General features: G+C 47.2%; 1 protein-coding gene across 2 annotated transcripts in view; it reads right to left on the reverse strand.

Annotated features, from left to right (window-relative positions):
- The window catches only part of LOC149361869 (uncharacterized), a 109366-nt gene extending 91439 nt beyond the window's left edge, over window positions 1–17927 (reverse strand). For both annotated transcript variants that reach the window (XM_089569606.1, XM_089569607.1), the window contains exon 1: window positions 17782–17927. In XM_089569606.1, the coding sequence (XP_089425732.1) occupies window positions 17782–17869 (88 nt within the window). In that variant the 5' untranslated portion in view covers window positions 17870–17927. The remainder of the gene's footprint in view (window positions 1–17781) is intronic.
- Window positions 17928–25003: the final 7076 nt, after the last annotated feature.

Here is a 25003-nt window from a genome sequence, read left to right on the forward strand (position 1 = left end):
GCTGAGAAGGGCTTTCGAGTATTGGTGGCAGAAACTAAGAATGCCAAGCTGCTTCATGCCAAGTCTAAGTGGCTGGTCATGGAGCTCCTGGCTATGGTGTTTGAGAGAGCATGCTTTTCACAGCTTCATGCGCACCTTTTAGATTGCAACCCCATGGACAGCCATATATACAAACTCTGAGAAAAGATTGCAGAATGCTACCTGAAGATCAGGATACATCACGGTACAAAAGAAATAAACCTAGCAAACTGTAAAGAGAAAGTGCGGTCAATGCTCTCCAGACTAATAATATTCAAAAACCAGCGATTGAGTATGTTTTTTGTTGTTCACATTCTCTTTTTTCTTTTGCTTTCTGTATTATTAGTGAATGGTTTGTAATTGAATTTTTTTATTCTAACATCTGGTGATGCACATACAATAATATGTGTGCCAAATAAATCTTTTGGCTGTTAACCTGTCTCAAATTCTTTTCTGTAGTGCCTTGTGCTGTTAAGCTTCAAAAGCTACAGGAAGTTCTAGGTTGCATATTTTAGTCAAAATACTCCGCAGGACGTGCATTGTTGGATGAGAGTGTTATGTAAGCAAGCTCACATTGTATAAATAGTTACGATGAGGAGTGTAAAGGAGGTGTAGTGCATCTATTAGTATCCCTTTTGAGTCATAAAAGAGAGAAAGGCCGCGTGTTTTCAGCTATCAATCAGCAAATTTCTGCAGTGTCATGCTAAAGAATGCGCGTATTACAAGGGAGGCTAAGAGGGTTCCTTGCATGGATTTTTCTTCTTCCTTCGGGAAATAATTATTGCATTAACACATATTTCAACCCTCGCATAGCATGCATGTCAACATAAGTCTTTCATCTGCAGATTCTTCAACTTGCGGCAAAGCGAAAGCATCCGCGTTTTCCGTGGAGACGAACCACCGCGGCCTGCTTTTGCCCCCCCATCCCCAGGATTCCGGCCCATGCGCCTCGGAAAACCGGTCGCGCCATCTCGCGACAGCCGGCGGCGCGGCGGCGCGTAACTGAATGGCGATGAAAAATAAAAAATCAATATCTCATCACGCATAACAGTTACAAGCGAGCTCTGACCCTGAGGGGTTAAATACCTCATAAAGTTTCTTTTAGTAAAGTTTCATGACTGTGGCTTAAATATTGCGTTTACCCTGCGCGATGAGATATGTTCACATGATGCCTATGACGAGGTCGCGAAAAAAACCCCACTTGTCCTCACTTGATCACTCACCGCTGCCATGATTTACAATATATCGGACTGCTCTAGGAGCTTTAGGTAGCGAAATGTCCCATCTTTTAATTGATGTAAAGTATTTTACATTTGAAAGAGGCAGAATTTTTCCCTGGCTATTTTTCTATTCATCATGCATCCTCAGCATCGGCAAGAAACGTGTGGCGCCCTCTCTTGGTGCGTTTGGCTAGGCGCACGTCTACGGTTTTTTTGCTTGCTTTAAGGAGATCAAGTCATGCCTTGTGAATGCGCGCTTTTATTAAAAGTGTCCCCATCGGATGTAGGCACACAAACATGGGCCGCTACAAGAAAGTGCTCGCCATGTATGGGTATTATAGAGGATTATAAGCAAACTCCGGAGCTTTACAGACACATTTACTATTGCAAACGCATACAGTGGCTACTTGAGGATGAGTGATAGTGGAAATGCGTGCGCATTAACTATACAAAGCCACGAAACTTAGGTATTAGCGCATTAATCGCTACATCTTAAAGCTCAATAGCGTTCAGCTCTTCGAAAGTTTAGGCGATGCGGTCAAAATGCAGCAGGGATGCGTTGAAATCAGTGTACCTCTGTAGTCTCTTTATTGAATATAAAGCTATTTCTGTAAGGGTACAAGCCCAATCAAGCCGAATTCGTTTGGCTTCTTGCTGTACTCCTGTCATCTGTACATATATAGACGCCCATAAGCTTGTACGTTGCAAGTACTGCAGGATTCTATGCAAGAAACCTGGTGCTCCGTTTCGTGCCTGTTTCACTACCTCATTAGGCAATTTGTCCAGTGTAACAATTCGTAGTGTGGTAATTCACAGCATTTCTTCTAGGTTGTTAAAGTGCCTCAAGTTATTCGATCATTCGCCGTAGCTAAGGGCTTCGCCATTGCCGTAATCGCTGCTAATTTCCGCGTTCATGTCAAAAGTGTGTGCAAACTATGAAGCGATAACGAAGAGTTCACAGAACGGCATGTTGTGAGCTATTCTGACAAATCTGCCATTTGCTGTGCAGGAAGCTACGCCTTTTCCCAAAGCTGCAACCCAGAGGCAAATCCAATTAAAATTTTATGACTATAATTTGCATTTATTTGAGAAGTAAACGCCAGCCAAATAAGTGCTTGAAGGATAACACGACGTTTCAAAGCCGGCTCTGTTTCTGCTTTAAGGCGGCAGCTGGGCGCTCCACCCGGGCCACTTGCGCAATGCGCCGCTCGCGCTGTCCAGTAGCGACAGGACGCTACGTGCACGCGGCCTAGAATATGCAGTTAATTTACGCGCGTTGTAAATGTGTACAATAATGCTTACGCACTAGCTTGCGAGCGGCGCGAACTTGATACTTTTTTGCATTTTGTGAATTGTGTACAAAGCTTCCCCGTCTTTTCTGCCGGTCGCTTTCCTCCGTACTTTTCCTCGCTATCCTCTCCCTGTGACTTCCCCGGCTCTGAATTCCGTGAATTCCACCGGCTGCAGCTGTCGTGCTTCCTTTTTGTATTTTTTTTGTCAGTAAACGATTACTACTACTTCTTGAAGGTGCGACTGCGGGCGCGTTGCGGAGCCTTTTTTAAGCCCACATAAGGTCGACCGCAGGGTCACGAAGCTTAAACCGTGGATGTAGGAAAAAGGAGTGGTTCCCAGAAAACATTCAACGTTCTCCTCCGTCATGACTCAAGTAGAAGGCTTCTGCGCAGTTTGGTTCGGTTTCCACCACAATAGTGCCGTCAAAGTCACCCCTGTGGTGGCATGGCTGGGAAGTACGGCCACTGCGCTTCTGTTCATTTGCTTGACATAAGCTTTGTGCTGCTTCACTCTTTCCGTCATATTGTTGGTGTCCCCAGCCTAAGCCTCGTTTACATGAACCGGACTGCGGTAGATCGAATCGGGGGGTCAAGTTGTGTAAGGTCAGCCCGACTCGACGATTGCATGTTTACATGAACTAGATTTTAGCGAGTCGAGACCGGTTCAACTGCAGCGATACCAAGCGTCGAGCAGCGCAGCGGGTGAGGGCAGTGGCAGCCTCCAAGATTGCGGCACGGCACCGGTGTCTCGCAGGCGCGATGGCGCAAGCGTAAAAACAGGACAAGATTGCGGCACGGCACCGGTGTCTCGCAGGCGCGATGGCGCAAGCGCAAAAACAGGATCGTAATTTATGCTCTCCACTCCCGCTAACTCGACTCTTCGTCTCTATCCGGTTTACGTGCTATCTTACGTTGGGATTGAGCGAGTCAACCCCCCCCCCCCCCCCCCCCTGCAGCGGAGTTGACTGGACTCACTTCCTCGACTCCCGGAACCGACTGTGCGGTGTTTATATGAAACCGGCTTTCAACTGAATTCCTCAACTAAACCCCTTCAAGTAAACGCCGCTCTCGACATCATGCACTCGAGCAGGGTTTTTGCGTACCACGCCTTGCATCTTTTCTGTAGGACGACGGGTCTTCGGGACAGGGGAGGAGGCGCCTGATAATGATGTCCGGCTGGTACCCAGTTTCCACCGCTTCCTTTCCGCGAATGCTGGCCAAGGTTTTGCTGACGCCTTTTACGTACAGATTGCATACGCGTTTTTACTCCTGGCGTGTACTTAGCCTACGCGTAGAATTGTTTCGTTGCGTTTTTTTTCATAAGGATGTTTTCTTTTGCTGACAAGTTTTAATGGTGCAAGGGCCGCCTTGCACCAAAGAGCGCCATGGAACAGTGTTTTCTTCTACATAAGGTTTGGTGAAAGACATTTTTCGAGTCAATTCACCTCAGAGAAACCACGAAAAAATTTGTATGCATTGGAAAGCGATAGGTACCCGGGGGCACTGGGAATCGAACAACCGAACCGCCCGCGAACCGCATGCTCAAAGCGGGAGTGGGCATCGCTTTCAACCTAAACTTGCTTGAATTTCAAGCTACCCTTCCGACACAACTCTTTGACAATATGTTCCTCTCAGAAAGGCTATGACAACGCGACACATGATTCGCAGAATTAAATGGATGACGAACACAGGGAGAAAAGGGCGTTATTTTCAAGAGGTACGTAGGTGACCGGTGGCGGGGGTAAGGGGGAGGAGAGAGCAAAGGGCAGTAGGGAGAGGGCGCTGTCTGCTGCTGTACCTTTCTGTGTGCCTTTCTCCTTTTCCCCTTTTACTTTTCCTCGAGCCGTGGACCGCAGGCCGAGCTTTCTTCTAAAGTGCGCTGTTTTTTTTACTTCCGACGCTGAAGAACGACAAAGCTGGCGTGTCTGCCAAACCGGTCCTGAAAGGTCTCATGCATGAACGCATCCTTGCCGGCTCACGTAAAAAAAAAAAAAAAAAACCCTTACAGCTGCTAATGTGCCACTCCTGACTGATGCGGTCAAACATTTCCCAAAAATCCCATCGGAGTTTTTGGAGAGAATCAGTTGCATTCTCTGACGTCCTGGTTACGCAGGACTGCCACCAGCTTTGTGAAGAGAGCAGTGCACGGCACAAAGAGTGGCACAAAAATAAATTTTGGTCCATTTGTCGTGGCTACAGCAAATGCGAATTAGGTGTGTTAGCACTGCGGTTTCGATATTCGAATCCACTGATCACGGCTGCAAGTTGATGCAGAAGATGCCCAAAGCACAGCGCGAGAGACGGGTAGTTTAGGACACGGGATGTTCGGCTGCGGTGATGTAAGAGCGAGTGCTGTGCTGCTGAGGTGTGTCGTATTACGTGTCATGTCGATCTGCTACTGCTTTCCATATGGTTTGAACATGGTTCATGTACATAGAACAAAAGGCAGTGATGTAGTGGTCTGATGCAGTGGCCAGCAAAACTAATCTAATCGCGCCGTCCGGATTCGCAACCCACTCAGTCCGTAAGGTATTTTCTTTTAGTTAATTTTATTTAAAGGGGCACCGCGATGATTTCCTCAGTACCAGTTAATATCATTAAATAGATTCGCCATGCTTTCCAGAGACCAGAGCAAAAAGAATTATTGAAATCGGAACACGCAAACGAAAGTTATTCCACTCTGAAAATTCAAAATGAAAAGCTCAGGCGAAAACGCATTCCACTTGCCCATTTAACTCACCCAGTGCCGAGATTGGGCGCTACCAATCAGAACCGCGCCTAGCGCACACGCAGCGGAAGCGTGCATGCAGTTGTTGCTTTGTCGGGGCTGTAGACAGCCGCGCATTTTGACGGCGTCTCCCCCCCCCCCCTCCCCCCTCGTATACGCGGCACCGTAGTCAGGGCAGGGGTGGCTAATAACAAAGGAAGCTCCCCGAAGTTTCTTTTTTAGTCGGACTGGAAGTCTGTCGGCAGTAGCCCCCTCCCCCCCAAACTCGACTACCGTCTCCTGTCCGGCCTTTCTCTTCACAATTTTGGGCAAGGTGTGTCGACTGGCTTTTTTTTCGCTGCCGTCTTGGTATGGTCACGGCCGGTCTCGACGCGCGCGCTTCCTGGTTTGAGCCAACGTTTTTTGAACAGCACTGGCCGCCACGAAGGTTTGAAGCGGAATGGAAAGTGTCGCCCCTAGCTGTATTCTTGTTAGTTTTCGTTCGCTTTCCCTGCTTCTTTCCAGTTTTTGTGGCATCCAAAAAGCTTTTAGTACTCAGAGACATAATATTTTGGATCTATTTCGCAAGTATAAAGGAACAATATGCAAACTGGACGCCCAACCAATGAGAACGGCAGCGCCCTATCTGGATGCCACCTCATTTCCGCTGCCACAAATGGCCGCCGCGTTGCGACGCCATCGGCTCGAAGCAAGCATTTCTGGCGAAGATTAAAATATCAAATATTATGATTTCGGTGATCTCATTGCGCGTTCAAGACTCACAATGTCCCTTACTCTGCATACAAAGAATAAAGACCCCATGCTTTATCTACGTCGCAGGGTACCTTTAAGGTCAAGAAAACTCCAGACATAAAGACGGACCTAGGCGAACACTAAGAAGCCTCGACCGGGTAAAAAAAAAAAAACTTTGATCGCATCAGGTCGCTGTTGTTCCACTGCCATGGGGAGCAAGACCTTTCTGCGGCCACGTAATTGGTGGAAGCTTCGGAAACCACGTGTCCTCAGCCTGTGTGTCAACAAAACCAGCCGTATTGCGTTTATTTTTTCTTTTCTCACCCAGCGTGTTCAAGGCGGGCTGGCTGTGCGGCTGCCCTCCGTGCTCCCTTTGTTGGCGTGCAAGAAAAGGAAAAGTCGGGTTGCGGCTAACAGGGCTCTGTGCCTTCTTCGTGCGACTTCGAGCGATGATTTGTCAAAAATTACTGCAAGTATACACATCACATAAGACCTGACTAAACGTCCCATAAGCGGCACAGAACTTTTTCGAGACAACGGGACAAGATTTTGCTGCGATAATCAGAGAGCGGAGCCCTAAAAGCCTGACAGTTGCTATCATTAACAACATGGTCGGGAAGGTATCTAAACTGTGAAGGATGAGGTAAATGGGCATAGATAGGACGAGATAAGCTCACGAGCCTGGACAGTGGTTAGATGGAGAGTGAACTGAACAAACAGCCACGAAAAAATACATTTGCGTTGAGGAGCCAGAAATTGAGGTAGCCTCGTTATTGCGTTTAGTAAACGTCCTACATAACGCTAATTGTTTTTTGTGTTACGAAAGTAATTTTTAACTCATTTTTTTTTGTCTGAAACTAGTTTCTGCACGCCAGAAACGGTTTCAGAATCAGCCGGGGCATTGTCATATCGGCTAACAAGAAACATGTGTCATAAGCTTCAATCTCAGTTACAGCACGAACACCTTAAGACACAAGCCTAGTGTACATGAGCATAAAGCGTGGAATAGGAGACTTTAGCGCTGCACCCAGCTTCTCCCCCTGGGACGGTCCGCCTTGCCATGGTAAAGGGGCTTTTGCTCTGAAGAAAAGCTGACGCACAGAGTTTTGCTTAGGGCCTATGCTTACTTCATTTTTTGGTTTGCCTGCGCGATGTCTCATAAAAGCCCTATCGCAATTGGCAGATCACGCCGTGCGCTTTCCATGCTGGAAGAATGTGCTGATCGCACTTTCAAGATTATGCTAAGAGCGGCGTCGACTGCTCACTTCCAGAAGGTGAGCGCGCACGCTTCATTCAGAACGCGCTTGGCAGCGCTACAATGCAGTAGCGCGAGAGCGCAATGAAGTGTTTTTTCTTTTTCATATTTAGCGAGCATTCCATGAAAACTCGAAAAAAGGGCCACTTACGTTGCTACAAAAAACTGGATCGGTTCTTTCGTAACGCCCCTGTACAACTTAACAAAATGCACGTTCCCTTACAGTAAACGTTAAAATTATGTATAATTGATCTTAAATAAGTAACTAATTAAGCGAAAATAAGAAATACTCTGAGGAGCGCCACACAGTGAGCAACAACATGTCGTTGGTTTCACCTAGCTACGCAGCAACCCTTTTTTTTTGTAATCTTTGGTTCAAGTTGCGTGAAACACCCTGAATAGATTTGGCCTGCAATTGCCTCTATCTGGAATGAGGCAGGGGCCCTTGTGCTTGCCTCGTCCTCTGGAATAATGACACACGCACCATATGGCGCCTCTTGGAAAGCGCTTGGGTGCTTTATTTCGTTGCTAAGGCGTTTCACTAAAAAACCTAGGGTTCCGTGTTTTCAGTATTTCTTTTTTTTCCATTTGGGGGTTATATGGTGTTTATTTTTTCTCTTTGGTTCGATGATTTTCGCTTTCTACTTTCAATGCCGGAGAGAAACCGGCGTTTATCGGGATAGGTGTTGTAAAGCGGCTGTATAGTTACTGGAGAAAATATAACGCACCTGAATTTTTTTATTAAACACATTCCAAACACCCTACCCAAAGAATTAATGCCCAAACGAGTAAAAATAAAAGAGAAATGCTATGACAGCAACGGAACGCTGCACGACATAAGGTTATTCAAAATTTTGGCGCGAATGTAGTTGGGAATATTGCCACCGCATTGAGCCTTTGCCAGTGATGGCATCGCTTGGATTGTCTGCAGTGTATGTAGTACATACACACGCAAATACTTGGAACGACGAACGCACGGCGCCGGATTTTCTCGTAATGGAACTATAAGGCTTTAAAGAGTATAAAATGTTATATTTACACGTAGTGAAAAAAAAATGGACACGTACATTGAGAGATTTGTCAGCCATCGGAGGAATGCGGTCAGAAAGCACACGTTTTACATTTGCGCTTGACGGGGGGACGGCTAGAAAATCAAGAGATGGTTTTAACAAGACCGGCCGTACTTTACAGCGCGCTCTCCATAAGCTGTGAAAGCAAACGTCAGCAGATGTAATTTTGAACAGCGATTATTCTGAGATCCTTCTTTCAAAAACGGGTGGTCTGCAGAGCTCACAGCAGGCTAAAATAATCCATTAAAGACTTCTTTGTCATCAATTCCTGCTCTATGGACGGGTCCACAACTTGCACTTGATGCCATAAGTCATCGCTATCAAGTGAGTTTTCGCGGAAGCTGCGTATATATTTCTCGCGGACTTCATAGCTTCTCGAGTAGCGAATATATCGGTCTTCGCACCAAACGCTGACCATTCAGGAAGGTATTGACCAGTGAAGGTGCAGGCTAGATGAACCAGGATTGAGTACACGCGGCAGACAAGTGCCTCCTCTGATTCCAATGATTTTATTGTTGTGTTTATTGCTTCGATGTTCTATACCACGTGATTACACTTCACAAAAACTATATATACAGTCATGTCTTCGGGGATAGCGAGTACTGCTAGCACGCTCTCGAGCTTTTCACCTTTTGTTTGATTGTTCTCCAGAAACCAAGAACATGAATGAACGCTAAAAAAAAAGTACCAGCTCTCAGGGGAACCACAGTGGCAAGTTGCCAAACTGGCAATGAGAGAGACGTGCAGGCAATGTGAAAATCCCGCCGTATTCCCCTGGAGCCTGTAAGCACTGCTGAGCGGAAAGAGCAGAAGATTTTGTCGGGTGGGGAGCTTGTCCTGGGTACTCTCGTGTCCTGTTGCGTTCCTTGTTACAGGAAACTTATGCCTGACCTACACACTTGAAAACCGTCACGCTTGTAAAGAGAAGACAAAGGAACGCGACAACAGAATTTGGTTTCGATTGAAAGGAATGGTACCAAGGACAGTTCAGTGCGGCTGTGTTCCGGGTGAACTAGAGAAAAAAAAAGTAGAGTACATTTCTTCACTTGAAACTGGCATTCTTTTCTTCAAGGACGGCTGAAAATCAGTGTTTATTGGTTTTCCAGCATTCATATCAAAATGCCGCGAGGGTCATTTTTCGGAATTTAACGGAGTTTAACGGATACCGAAAACACGACATCTCTACTTGTAACAGGGTTAGTTCGTGCGATTGCAATGTTAGAACTACGCTCACTTCAAAAAACCGGCCTACACTTATTCGTGTACTACCAGTGCGTGTGGGTCTTTGTTCTGTACAGTCCAGCCAGCGCAGCTCTAACGCAATATGTTTTCCTCTTTCCGACTTTCTCACGGGAGCCAGATCGTTTTCAGCTTAACTTCCACACTTTCACGCAGATGCGGCGCGGCTTCTAGAACGGATATGATAAAACGTTCCGCTGACAAACCACTTGCCCGAGTGCCCGGCATACCGAAGTTTACCAAACATGAACCGATGCTGCAAGCAGTACAGCGACGGCGTACGCCGAACGGGCGCCGAAAAAGGGCATGCACCTCCATGTTCTTGGTGCTGGCTGGCTCCCCCTCTGAAGCCGACGGAAGTAATTTCGAGCCGTGAAGAAAAGAGGTTGGGTGTTCTGAAGGGCAACTCGAACCGCGAAAAGTTCTGGGAACCTGATAGAGCTTCAAGCCACAAAGAAAAGAGTCGCCGAGAGCCCCGCTGTCCTCCGAATGTCGTAAACCGGACCCCGCTTCCTACGCGTGCGCGAGCGCCCGTGCGTTCCGGTGGTGGTCCGGTGACGTCTCCTATAGTGCGCATGCTTATACCGGTTCTGTGGCATTCCAAGAGCGCCCACCTTGAGCGCGTACGCCAAAGAAGGGCCCTTGGAGCACAATTTCAGCATATCGAGTGCCCTCAACAATTTTTCAACCGAACATTCTCGTTCGAAAAATGAGGGGGGAGATGTCCCGTTTTCAATATAAGACAGAAGTTGTGGAAAGGATGTGAGGAGCGGGTCGGGACAGGTACTTGTCAAGAGAACGCATCATGGTAACCTTTCGGCAACTTCTTTTTACACTATCTCGATGGCTGGAGGCGTGCGTCGAGGCTTCAGGTTCCGGCATATTAGGGAGCAGCCCCCCTCACGTTCTTCCAAGAACGATACAATGGAGGGCTACTGACTCATCCCCCTTCGCGCTAACCCCTTGAGCCAGCCGAGCAGGAAGTGGAAACGCGGTCTGTGAACGAGGGTTCTTGGTTTGAAGAGACCTTCATGTAAATAAGCTTTCCTGCAATTCTGCAAGTTGTCCATTTACTTCAGACACAATGAATGCCGGCACGTCGAGAGTATGCTAGGGTGCGTCAGCGGACATCAAGGCCGCCAAGCGACCCACAGTGAAAGCGGGTATCTTCCACGGAGCTGCCTTCGTTGTCTGCATTCTCAGTGCACGCTCTGCGACGTATTAACATCGACAGCTGTTGAGGGCATGTTTCTTGGTTGTGCATCGTCGGTGTTGGCGTTGACGTCTGAGAGGTACGAGCACAGTTACATCACGAGTGAAAGAATAGTGAGGCCATGCGTATTGAAAGCAATATGAAAATAAATGCCAATAAGAAATACGAATTTCATCACCTGAAATCTCGCGTTCTACAGTGTTAATCACGTCCTGTGATTTTTGTGTTCTACTCTGAGCGTTTTCTTTTTGTTTTTGATATAGTGACATTGGAGCCTCGACGCTTTGTCGTCGCCAGATGATCTCTGGAGAAACGGAAAGTTTGCTACATTCGACTGGTTTCTAGCCACACAAGGCGAGAACACGTGGTTTTTGAAGCTTTCACCAATTACGTGGCCGCTGAAAGGTCTCGCCCGTTCACAATGGTTTGTTTTATTTGATACTGCGCACAAGCCATAATAACACAGTGCACGCACGTTTAATGAGAAGGAACGAAGTAAAGGCTCTAGGAAAAGCCTTTCAGCATGCCGTATTTTTCAGTAAGTGAGCAGACGAGAACCACGGCCACTCGGTGTTGCGGTTCCATCGAGCGGCCGTTTTTTTATCAACCGCCACCTCCACAAACTGGTAAAACAACAGCCAGCTGACGGGGTCGCATTTTTTGGTGCGGCACTAAGGCTTGAATTCTCGATTTCGACGTGGTCTGTCTGTATGTCTGAAGCCTGCTTCACCTGAAATAAAATAATCGAAAATGTTTTACGGCCGCGAGTGGGTTTCGAACCCGGGCCAGCGCGAACAGATCAATTTTAGACAACTACATCGCCGCAACCGAGCATCCCGAATCCTAAACTACCAGTCTCTTGCGCTGTGTTTTGGATATCATTTCTTCAACAGCATCCGTGCGCAATGGATCCGAACACCGCAACCTCAGTGAAAACCGGAGTGCGGGCGCACCTGCGCATGTGGAGTAACCGCGCTAAATCGTCCGAAATTTATTTTTGTGCAACTCTTCGTACCACGCCATGACCACGCGCTCTGCTTATAACAAAGCTGGTGGAAGGCATTAAAGAATGTAACTGATCCTCTGCAAAAGCTCTGATGTCATTTTTGGGAGATTTCTTTCGCGCATGGAGTGACCCTTCGCCAGGACTGACACATTACGGGTTGTAAGATTTTTTTTTTTTTATGACAGCCTAGAGACAAGAGTGCGTTCATGTATGAGACCTTTCCGGGCCGTTTTCGGAGAGGCGCCGATTCAGTCCTGTTTCACTGTAGGGAGCAGAAAAACAGCGCACTCCAGAGGCAACCACGGTCTGCGCTCTACGACTCGAGGAAAAGTAAAAGGGGGAAAAAGAAAGGCAGGCAAAGGCACAACAGGAGGCCCCCCTACTGTCATTTTCTCTCCCGCCCCCTTACCACCCACGACCGATCCCCCGTTGCAAAATAACCGCTCTTAAAAAATAACACCAATTTCTCCCTACCTATGCAACAGCTCACATGAGTCACATCATCCTTCGCCCTTCATGGTACTACACCTCCCTCTTCTTCATCAGTTCCCTGCTGGAAAAAGTTGTATGTTGCAATAAACTCATACAGTTTGTCATACAAATATCATATACTTATCATACAAATCATAGAAAATTATCATAGAAATGACATACATTTCTGTAAAATCACACAGTCATCATAGAGATGCCACAGAATATCATACAAATTGTATGATATGTCATAAAAATTGCACGATATTCTATGATGAAGCCTCTATGAGGTTATTGCATCATAGACCTATTTTCAGTAGGGTTTGATGTTGCGAACAGTGCGTCTTGTTCTTGTAGCCTTTGTAGGAAGAACACTGCCAAAAAGTCATGTCCGAAGGGTACAGTGAAATGCAAGCAAGTTTTGATTAAGACGAAGTCAGCGAAACCTTGGCCAGTATTCTCAAAAAAGAAGGGATGTAAACTACACACAAGCCGGTCACCATTATCGGACGCCTCCTCCACCGTCCCAAAGACAGTCATCCTAAAAAAAAGGCCTAAGGCGTGGTATGTAATACCTCGCTTCAAGTGCTTGGTGTCGTAGGCTGTGAAATATGGGGGTAAGGTGAAGCAGCACAATGCTTACGTCAAACAAATGAACGTAGAGCGAAGCGTGGTGGCCTAGCCCTTCGAGGCGTCTGTCAACAGGACTGACTTCCAACAGAACCATTGTGCTCGAGTCCGAGTTAGACTTGCGCAGAAAGAAAATAGTCAGCCTAGTCGGTGACGCCGCAGTGCGATTTTCGCACAGTGCTTTCACATGCAACGCGTACCCAGCGAATTCGGTCGGAGGGACACGCAAGGTTGGTCGATGTTTGCATAGGCAACCCACGATTAAACTCGACAGAAAGGCTGCACGGAATGTGTTGACGATGTTATGACCAGCGTGTTTTTAGATGCAAGGCAATATTTCGTATGTTGTGATTAGAATAAACAGTTTTGATTACGCCGCGGGAACAGCTCCCACGTGACCCCATGCCGAGACGGCGCGTGACGTGATGTCACGTGGGAGCTGTTGCCGCGGCTACACGCGCGCCTCGAGACCGGCCGTGGCCGCGGCAACAGCTCCCACGTGACACGCGCCCTCTCCGCGCTGCCCATTGGTCAGTCGCAGAGCGAACACACCGACGCTGCGACTGAATTCCAACCGGACGGAACTTGGTCGCAGGCCGTCTGCGGCTGGACCGACGGCCCTCCCCAGTCACAGCGTCGCAGGCGAGAATCGCATGCATGTGAAACGGCCCTAAGTCATGGCACAGTTAATTTTTTTGTGTGTGTGATGGAACAGAGTAAAACACCGGAACACCGGTTTTTGCGCTGTTCCATCACAAATGCAAATGAATAACCAACATGCCCAACCTGCTGCCCTGGCTGATTTAAAAGTCGCGGGGGAATGTTAATCGTTCCCTTGAAATAGCTCCCTGTGCTTAACCCGCGTTTGTGGGCTTAAAAAGAACCTGCAACTCCCCTGCAGTCCCTCCTTGAAGAAGTAGTAGTAGTAGTAGTGGTTTGCCAGAGGCAACAACAACTGACAAAAATACAATAACGAAATTAAAAATGTTGCCGGCCGCGGTGATTGCTATCTAATACCTTTGCCCTGCAGTGGGTGTAGTCAGGCTGATGATGATGATGATGACCTCAAACATTGGAGCTGCGCCGGTGGAATTAAAGGCAAAGGGAGAGGATAGCGAGAAGTACGTAGCGAAGCGACAGAGAAAAAAGGCAGGGGTAGCTTTGCACAACATATGCAAAATGCAAAAAAAAAAAAACTATATGTTCGCGCCACTCGCGTGCGCGCGCCTAGGTATTGTTGCACGTATTCGCATCCGTGACGGGTAAATTCACTGCATATTCAGGGCCGCGCGCACGTAGCGTCCTCTCGCTAATGAATCGCGCGCGTGGCCCACTGCACAAGCGGGCTGGGTGTAGCGCCAAGCCGCCGCGCTTGAGAAACCCAGTCAGCTTTTAAACGTCGTGTTATCTAAAATAACTTCTCTTCATTTCTCAAGAAATTTAAATCATAATCAACAACATTTAACTAAGGTTTGACTCTTGAGTGCTGCTCTGGGTAAAGGCGTAGTTTCTTGCCGAACAGACGGGAAACGCTTCGGAATAGTTCCCAGCATGCCGGTCTATGAAGTCTTCTTTAGCTCTTCATAGTTTGCGTACACCACTTGAATATTTTCCAAAACTTGCATCGCTTGCAGCAGTGGTAAAGCCCTTATCGACGGTGAACGAATAATCATCGGAGACACTTTACCAACCTAGAAAAAATGTGAACTACCACACTACTAATTGTCACATTGGATAAATCACGTACCGCGCACAATGAGTCAGTGAAACAAGCATGAAGCGCAGCATCAGGTGTTGCCGCTTATTATACTGCAGCACTTGCTCACTCAACGCATTCGTACTGCATTTGCACCACATCGACAGAAGTTTCGAAGAGCTGACTGCTATCGAGGCCAATAACATGAGTGTTGAAATGCAGTGATTAATACACGATTTTAATATGTTTAATGCACAGAGTAAGAGCCACATACAAGTATTCGTGAGTGAGCTCTAAGTATGAGCGTCGGGAATTACGCATTTCACTGCTTGAACGAGTGTCCCTGGAAGTTTCATTGCTTTCGTATTGTTAATGCGTACGCAATATCAGTGTCACTTATGCCCATGTGGTCACTGTACGCGCTTAATAAAAAATGTACCTATCACGCAAAATAGTCCTTGTAATCTCCTCTATCCACCCCGGGCGCGCTCTCTAGTCGCAATTTATGCAGCAGCCCATGGTATAGCCTCACTGCGATGGGAGCACTTTTGATTAAAGTATGCATTCATGTGGCACGACTCAACCTCTCAAAGCAAACAACCAAAGCATAGCACGGCCGGTCTCGACGCGCTCGCTCACGAGCGAGCGCGTCGGGACCACATAAAAAACTTGCTTTCGAAAAATATTTCGTAGTTAGCAGGGCTAAACCGCCCCCAAATTTTTTGACGAAGTTGGCATGCGTACACCGCACTAGCCACGGTCCGGCTTCTTTTCTTTCACCCCAGCAAAGAAGGGAGCGAGTAGGGGAGCGACACAATCAGCGCGCCTTGAATACGCTGGGTGACAAAAGAATAAAGGGAATCTCTGCCGGGGCCCCGAAAAGCTGGGTTCACGTGAGGGGAGCGCACACAAAGTGGAGAATGCGGGAAGGTGAAGGCATCTCTCCCCCAACCCAGGAAGGAGGAATGTAAGAGGAGAAGGAGGAGCTCAACTTCATGCGGCGCGTGGTGGCAGATTTGTGAACTAGGGGCGCATGAACCAGAATCCTGGCCATGATCCCCAATATGGCCGCCGACCGATTCTCTCGGCGTCAGCGGCTTGCATAGGTGGCTATGGGGACCTGCCACTCCAGAAGTTTCTATATATATAACCTCCTTGGTGGGTGACCACATACATACCTCATTACTGCAAACAGAGCCATGGATAGAACCGAGCTCATCAAAGCGGAGAGACAGTCGTGCTAAAGAAGCAGTCAAAGTCGGCATTCAAAATGTGTAGTTGTAAAGTGTAGTCAAATAAAGCACTAGTACAGCACAGTCTCGCAGTCAATGCCAAACAGTGCGCCAGGAAAGGCCTTCGCCTTGCAGCACTTTAGAGAGCCAAAGTGGCCCCTGATTTTTTTTCTTCTAAAATACATATGTTGTGAGAGTTCGTTATTTAAACAATATTTTTAATATGACTGTGGAATTGTGACGATAAAAAGAATAGGAGGAAACAGTTTTCTTGACTACAACGATTTTTCTAGGCATGCCTTTTACAAGATGATTTCATTCATTGCAACACCTACTGGATTGACGGATAGAAGTCCTATGGAGAGCGCAATGCCTGAATCAACCAAGCGCACCATCATACGGCTCAACTATACAGCGAAATGGCGCAGTTACGGACGCTCCGCCTCTGTGGCTTTCCATTCAATGACAAGAAAAGCTGTTGCCGAGTGTAGCGACGGGGTCTAGCGCTGGAGGCGCGCTCCTTCAATTTGCTATATAGTTAGCTTCTCGTCCAAACTTAATGAAGTTAATTTAGACCACATTATGGGCACATTATCAATGAAACTCTTAAAGCACGGCTCATTTCATTCGATGACTACGATCTGCATGCCCCAACTGAGCGTGTCTGAGGGACAAGTACAATTGAATGCCGGTCATTTAATCAGCCCGCGTCTGGTACATAGAATAGCAATTGCTGCCGTAGCTAGACTCTTAGTTAACGCTGTGAAGGCAAACTACAATGCGGAGAGCAAGGTGGTAAGGACGCGTAGTTCATATTAGGCGGTTACTGGAAGATGAGGCAAAACACCTCCGTTAATGAAACTAGCAATGAATGCAGGCAATTACGAGTATGCGATATCGCGCCTATTTTGTGAACACGCATGGTATGACAAATCAAAGCAGATCGTACAAACACCAGAAGCAGCGAGCCAACCAGCAATCCCTTTGCATGTGTAGAAATCGGCGCTGATTCTACGTGTTTGGGCTAGAGGAAATCAGAACATTCGTTCACACTGCATACATTGACTCTTGCTCGCTGACACGAGCACACACGCATCTTCGCTTCTCAAGACACTCTGAGCAACCTGGACGCGCGATGAAAATTGGAAAAGAGGTGTCATTCTGCTACAGAGTGTTCTGAGGTCCTATCCTACCTTTGGGGCGTCCTAGATGCTGAACAGCCAGACGTGAACGATAGGGCATCATTGTCGCAATAACCGACTAAGGCTTCAGCCTCAAATTAAGAGCAGTCGTGGGATCGACAAGGTATTCGTTTCAGGATACCACCCTCGTTCCCCTAAACACCCCCCCCCCTCTCCTTCCCCATCGGTGGCTGGCATGTTTTCGTGTCGGAACACTCCCTCTTCTTCCCTTGGCCAGTATCCCCGGAAATGGTGATTGGGGAGGAGAAGGAAGTCTCGACGAACAGGAGCGTTCAGCGCGGGTGTTCTGCGGCTGCTACTGTCCGAACAGTAGTTGCCTCGCCGACGGCGCTGCGCCTCGGCTTTTTCAAACAGGCCACTCCTATACTCCGCAGCCCAGGAGAAAGCGGGGCAAGGAACAAGAGAGGGTGCTTCTAGGGCTGCTTTTCGCTGAATGGTTCGCGCTCAGCAATATGATCTAATGCTTTCACAGGATATTGATATCTGAACTATATTGGTACTGGACTTAAATATTCGCGCATAGTGCACAATTTTCCGATAACCGGGAGTATATTACCTCACACTGTGCCCAGTGAATCAGTATACTGATGCACACGACTTAGGTACTTTGACAGAAAATAAATGTGTCAATTTTCGAGAGCCCGTGTTCGCTTATCACGTGTCGCTGGGCCTTTTAATGCTGCACTTTTAGACGTAGCCTACGAAGTATAAATCTAGAGAGAAGACTGCGTCATATATAAATAAAAAAAACGAAGTTCGCAATTTAAAATTACATACCATCCATAGGGTCTGATTTGCAGCACTTGCCAAGAGTGTTCATGGCGAATAGAAGCGTAAATGTAGACCAGTTCAGTTTGGCTCCCATGGCGCCGTCCAAACCAAAGACACTTTTAAATGCACGCCAGTTGAGCTACAAGCACTTCTTCGGACGGCAGCCACGAATAATGCTTCCACTGGAAGCCAGGCCCTCCGCTACGCAAAACATGTCTGACTAAACAACACAAGCGCGATACATTCATGTCTGCTTTATGTACTGCTAGCTTTTCTCATGGCTACGCTCCCGCTGAAACGCACCGATAATTAACGAGGAAGCCAGCAGCGTGGCACGCGACGAGGCGACGGCAGTAGAATCAGCTGACAAGCCATTAATTTTTCGGACAGTTGGACAGTACTACGCTTGCCTTGATAGTGCAGCTGCGGCTGTAAGGAAAGGGAGATGGACTGTGGTCGCAAAATTTCACAATTAGTTAACGTGCGTTGCCTGATATATAAAGCATGTTTGGGTTGATTGTGCAGGAAGCTCATCATAGTACGAAAAAAAAAGTGCTTGAACAGCACGAGCAAAGGGAAAAAACACCTTATTCAGTGCCATCACTATCTGGTTTCCCCTCACAAGTCCCGGCCCTGGCGATCTGCTTAGTAGTTTTAATCTTGTACTACCCTGTGCGTCGGGCGCGAATTCTACCTTAGCGCAGGTAGCAGTGCCTATGGATTTACGTCTGGAGCGTGCATTAAGGCAACGAGTGCGCTTTACCCACAAGGGTTTGCCACTTCATCCTCCGCCGTCGGCAGCCAACGCCACGAACTTGGTTTCTCTATAAGGACAGCCATTGGGACATTGTGGCGCAGCATTTTCGCAATCGGGGCTCATGGTACGAGATGTAAGACTGTCCACTCCTGGACTGGTTGTTGCCTTTTCACAGGGGAAGACTGGTGCGCCATCATAGGCAACTCTGTTTGTTGGCACTGTCTACCCTCCCGCTTTCGCCATTTCCAAGTATTAATGCATGGAAATTCTTATACAGTTCAATTTCATTTTTTGGTATCCTGTCTCAGGGTGTCTGTTCTATTTGTCCTCTCCCCACTGCCTTTCAGTCCATTTCTCTCTCTTTCTCTTAATGTACGGTCTACCATGCCGGCTGATTGATAGTCCGTCCATTGGCACAGATGCTGAGATGCGACTGAGCAGGGATGAATCGACCTGTGTTTAGGTAGATGAAACCGGTGGCCAGGATAAGTATTCTTCTCTACACCTTTCCGTGCGCCGAACGTCGAGAAATGGGTAAATGTAAATTGTGAAGATAGTGAGGTAATGCATGGGCTTCAGCGGGGTCCACATCACCGACTTAACTGTAAGCTGATCTTGATAGTAGAGAACGGCCTGTGTATTTTCAAGCATAGATGGCAACCTAAAAAAAAAACTATCACTTATCGAGCGCTCATTGTGGGACCTTGCACGCCAGGTCGATGACCTCGAAAACAGAAGTAGGCGATCGAACCTAATTGTTTATGGCGTAAAGGAGGACGAGGATGAATCAATAGACAGCCTGGAAAAGCAAGTGATAGAAGATGTAATAAAAAAACTGTGCCTCTCCCGTAACCGAGAGTAGAGTAAGCATGAAATGTTTACGGGCATAATGCGAAGCGCACGCGGACACGACGAGACGCAGGCCTGACAAGAATGTATATGCAGCGCGTTCGAAACTGTCCGAAGTGCGTAGAGGCGAAAGCGTTTTGAGCACCACTTTGCGTATGTGACACTGGTGATGTTACCACTGGATTACGTCACACATAATTCATGACGAAGTAATGACAAATTACTGATTAGTGTGTAATGACTGATTAATGACTAAATACTAATAAACTGCTAATTAATGACGCTTAAGCTTCGCCTTTAGGAGTGGAACGCGACAGCGTGTTATAGCGCTGCCAGGCAGTCCGCGGAACGCCACCACCCGTTCGGCGTGATGCCTCGTCCTTTGAACGCGATGCTTTTTGAGGAAAGGAAATTACGCAGTAATTTTCTGCAATCTCGGTGGACACCCGAGCCGCACCTTACAGGAAGGTAGGAACGCCACCACCCGTTCGGCGCGATGCCTTGTCCTTTGAACGCAACGTTTTTTGAGGACAGGAAATGGAGCAGTAATTCTCTGTCATCGCGGTGGACACCCGAACCGCACCGTAAAGCATTTCATGCTCAAATATTGTGGCATGTATGTGCTTTTTGCACGCGTTATTAGAAATCGGAAATTATAATTCCGTGCATTATCAAACGCACAGCTCGACTGATATCTTGATAAACATTGAGAAGGCACTGGCAGCAGTATTTTTTGTGACTCGTTTGGAGACCAACCGGCGCTTGCATGCCGGTCGCGTAGAAGGGCTTAGAGAGTCTCGTTAAATCTCGTTAAGTCTCGTACGGTGCCCGGATGTTCTCGTTTCAGAGCCCGGATGATGGCTCTCGGTCTCGGCGTGACGTCACCACACTGCCGACAACGGGAGCTAAAAGCATTTCATGCTTAAAAATACGTTACCCTTTTTAACAGATTTGAAGGCATGACTGTTTATTTCCGCACCAAGGCATTGCCAGAAAAGACATGGAAAAAGCTGTACTCTTTCTGTACTTAGCTGTACTTAGCTTTCCCTTTACATAGCAGCATTGATGGTAGCGGGAGCAAGATATGGAAGAAAAAAATTATAAAAAGCGCATGTATGCTAAGCATAGAGAAACATGAGCGTACGCGCGTTATTTATTAAATCTGTGGTAAGAAAAGAACTAAATTAAAAAGAGCATGAAATCATAAGAGTAGGAATGGTACGGTCGTATTAAGAAATACTACAGGCAGGAGGAAAGAAGTAAAAGTTGTGTGACTGACATGAATCAGCAAAATGACAGAAGCGAGAAATCTATTACGCGAATATTTGGAGCAATTTTTTCAGAGAAGTATGCGACAGGGAAGGGTTGTCACGAGAATACTTCCGATACAGTAGTGTACGAAACGCATGTCGCATCATTTGTCAGCCGTAATTTGCATGGATTTCTCAACATATCAAAACACTAGGCTGCCGGTGTCATACATTGGTTTGTTTTCCTCTAACTCAGAAAGTGTAATCAAGGTCTCATTGTTTTTCATTATTGCTAGTTTATGTTTATGACAGAGCCTAGAGATTATATTGACTAGATAACAGCTCTGTTAATACAACCACTACGAAAAGATAGTCGATGCATCGAAATGTGCTCCATGAAATGCACTCGGATTATCCAGGCAATGCGTGGATTAGCTTCCAAGAATTTTGTTCTTTCATGGCAGTGGCTTTCGAAACCATATTCTTATACGGAGACTACATAAATAGAGAATAAATCCCCAAAGAAGGACGCTGAAGGGGCGATGAAAATATTTCAAAAACAATGAAGAAGCAAATGTGAGAACAAGCACCTTCTTCGCTCTTTAGCCTGCATCTTACGCACGGTAGCCACTCCCTCACTGCCGCGCTCCCATCTTTTGTTTCTTCGGTCTTTCTCCGTGCAGAAAGGCAGAATATTGCCGGCCGCCACGTGATATTCTACGTTAGGGTACTTCAGGTTCAAGCGGATATTGCTACCACTAGCAGCAGCGGCAATGTTCTTAAGTCCGTCGACTATAGCATTGTTACCACTGCAATAACGTAGACGCCTATGCGGAAGAAAAGAGAGATCGCTCCACCGTCGCTCGTTGAATCCCAAGCGACATGCACTAACGTCCCCTCCTCGACGGCTTTTGCATTTTCTGCCCTTGATGTCCCCGGTTGGAGGAGCTTGGAGGTTCACGCGAAGTAGCTCACAACAAAAGAATTGTGAGCCACTCTCTTTAGCGGATGCACCTAATGTAGGCGTGCACGAGTGGATGACCCACTGCAAACGGGCTTGCCGATGCAACAAGTCGGACGCATACAGCAAGCTCATAAGCATAGTACTCTCGCTCACTGAGAAGGGGGTAAACATAGTGTAAAAGTCACGAAGGTGCCTATAAGAGCTGGCAGTGCCATTAGTATTCATTCACGAGGTGGTGTGTAAGTACTACACCAGGGCTTAAGAGGTAAGAGGACGTGTTGTCAGCTCGCGTCGGCAGGGTCAGACCGCACTCCTGGAGTTATGAAAGATTTAAGGCGCGGCACGTATCACGCATAGAGCCCGCGAACCCGCAACTCACCACTCCCCGGTAGAACCATAAAAGGATCGACACTCGGATTATGTTTAACGCGTTGGAGAATTGTGCGGCATCAGAACTCGACCCGCGACCTTCTTGCGCATCAGACGGACACTCTTCGCCATCGCGTTTAGAAAAAGTTTGAAATAGATGTTAATAAATTTCTCAGTAATCTCTTATTTGTTGCTGACACTGTGTTTCTAAATTATTCCGGTGACAACTTCCAAAGCGTAATTGAGGGCCAAGGCAGCCGAATCAGAAAGGTGAGTATAAAATATTATAAAGAAATCTAAACTGCTGTTCTTACGTCACAAAATGGCGCAACAGTTTACGATTTGAAGAAAAGCATGGAACATAGATACTAAATGTATCCCCTTGGAGAAAAAGAAAGAGCTGGCCTGCACCAATTTGTGAAATAGCTAAGGCAATAAGATTGGGCTGAGGTGCATTTCGGAAGCACTGCCCGGTAATAAATGCCATGTTACCCGTACCCCTCTGTAAGAAAGTATAAAACTGCTGCATCTTGCCAGTATAGCCTACGCGGCGGAAACTTGGAGGCCAGCGAAAAGTCTTGAAATTAATTTGAGGACAGCGCAGTGAGCCATGGACTAGAAAATTATGGGGGTAATGTTAGGAGACCAGGTAAGAGCAGAAAGGGTCTGGGAAAGAAGCGCTAGCCATTGACATCGTTGTTAAAATCACGAAAAAATGGGCAGTTTCTGGGCATGTGATGACAAGGTAGCCCAGCCGATGATCTCTTTTGGTAACGGAATATATTTCAAGCATAGGCCAGTGTAGCAGGGGTCAGCAGAAAGTTAGGTGGGTGGTTGACATTCTGAAATTTGCGGCCATCGGTTGGCCAGAGCAGGGAGATAACTTGAGGAATAATTTGTCGAAGTGGACTGCAGGCCACTTCCTGCAGTGCACGTACTTATGCCGATGATGATCATCAGGACGAATGCTTTGGGGAATGGAAAAGTGGCTACTGGTTTAGCGACTTATGCGCGAAAATTTCAGTCAATAATCCACTGGCTCTAAGGGCTGAGCATAGCGGCGAGGCATGCCGTAGTACATAGATCAAGTACTTCAGCGAGGCAAGACTGCCACTGACGTGAGTATCAAGCATTGGTGCTCGGACATCTCGCAAATCGGAAGGACTCGGACTTATCTGCCACTCTGAATATAATCTGCCCCAGTTTTCAGTAAAGCATGCATTTTAAGGCCATAAATGGCTTTTGCAATGTCAAAAGATGCAGGCGTAATGCAAATGGAGTATGGCGCTGAGGGCAGATTGCGTTACCTCTCAGTGACGTGACAATGGTACAGCCGAGATCGGGTGCACTAAAAGAGGCACAAAACATTTCGCTGCTCCCAGAACGTTGGAATTGCTGAAAGAGCACATTTTCGTACCCCCGAATAACTGGTCTAATAAAAATATCGCATAAATTCTCCCTGAGCAGATGATCACGATACCATTTAGATCAAAGTGACCTGAGAGTTGTTCTGCAAAAACTCGTTCGCCCTGTATTTCGCCTGTAGAGCAACGGCTGGCGATTAATAGGCGTTGACAAAATGACTACCAACATGGTCAGCAAGATTGAGAGAGGGTGTAGAGTGATGCTTAAGCCCTAGCCAAGGAGCAGGGAAGCTTCATTAGTAAATGTCCAACGACGTGAAAAAGGCTCTCCGAACCCCCGGCCCCCAATCTTCAGCGGCTGCGGTAAGAGTAACCGAAGTGAGGGTCACAACCTATGACATAGAAGAGGATACTAAGAATCGGTGGAATTGGATGAGCCACCTTTGGAAGCTGAACCTGGCAAGGTTTCCCGCAAGTACTTTAACTTATCAACTGAGGTCAGCCTGTAAAGACTAGTCTCAGTCGGTGCAGTTCGAGATGTCAGACATTAAATATTATGTAGCAGGATTTCCGGGGAAATAGGTTAAGGACAGCTAGTCAAAATGCCTGTCCGAGCTTCGGTCATCAACCCAGCGATCCCACGCCACGCGTTGGCAATGCGGCTGCCGCCGCTGCTCATCTTCCTCTTTACAATCACCCCCGGCTGAAGGCGAAGCCATCCTGGCGAGTCAGGGAGACAATAATACACACGGGTCATAGTACGGCTTCAGGCGTGACACATTAATAGTCTAGCGGCTACATCTGCGATGATCTGTGGCGCGTGTCACGGGGTCGATAGTGTAGGTGAACGAGGAAGTGCGCTCTACGATGCGGTAAGGTCCGCGGTACTTGGGGAGAAGTTTGGAGGAAAGGCCGGGTGTGGTAGACGGCACGCGAAGCGGGACGAGAGAGCCGGACAGAAAACTGTCAGCAGTGTGGCTTGTGTCGAAACGGAATTTTTGACGCCCCTGCTCGCCGGATGTTCACGACCGAGCGAGCTGACGGCACTCCTCGGCATGCACTCTTAGAACTAAAGGAGTGCAGAGGAGTGCCCAGAACACACTTTGAAGGAGTATTCGCTTGTCCCATATTCCACTCCTTTTTCCAGAATAAAATTACTCCCTCTGGACAAAGAGTGATCCAACACCTACTCAAGGAGTACTGTACTACTCCTGCAATAGAGTACAGGCACTCCTCCGAGGGAGTAAAGCTACCACATTGAAACAGCATCCTACTACTCTTTCAGGTAGAGTTCCAGGACTCCGTTTGTTAGAGTGACTATACTCCTTCAAGGAGTATCAGCCCAGATCTTATTTTACTCCTTCAAAAGGAGTTTCACGTGTTTTGAATGTATCGTACTAATTTTCTTATTTCACATATTCTTCAGAGCAAGTTGGTCATATGTTTTGCAGGATCCACCTGCGCTACATCTACAAAAGAGTAATGAGCAAAAGGGATTATAATCTTTGAGTAGAATAATTTTTGCTCATACAACTACTTTATGGCTACACTACAGTTTGCACATTAGTATGGTGCTCTGTCTGCGTTGGGAATAACAATGGTTCAAGAAATAATGACACAAATGTACAACACTGATAACTTTTATTTCTCAAGTCATTGCTGTGATTGCTGTGGC

This window comes from Amblyomma mixtum, chromosome 2 (genome assembly GCF_055824585.1).
Source record: "Amblyomma mixtum isolate Tamu chromosome 2, ASM5582458v1, whole genome shotgun sequence".
Classification (NCBI taxonomy): domain Eukaryota; kingdom Metazoa; phylum Arthropoda; class Arachnida; order Ixodida; family Ixodidae; genus Amblyomma; species Amblyomma mixtum.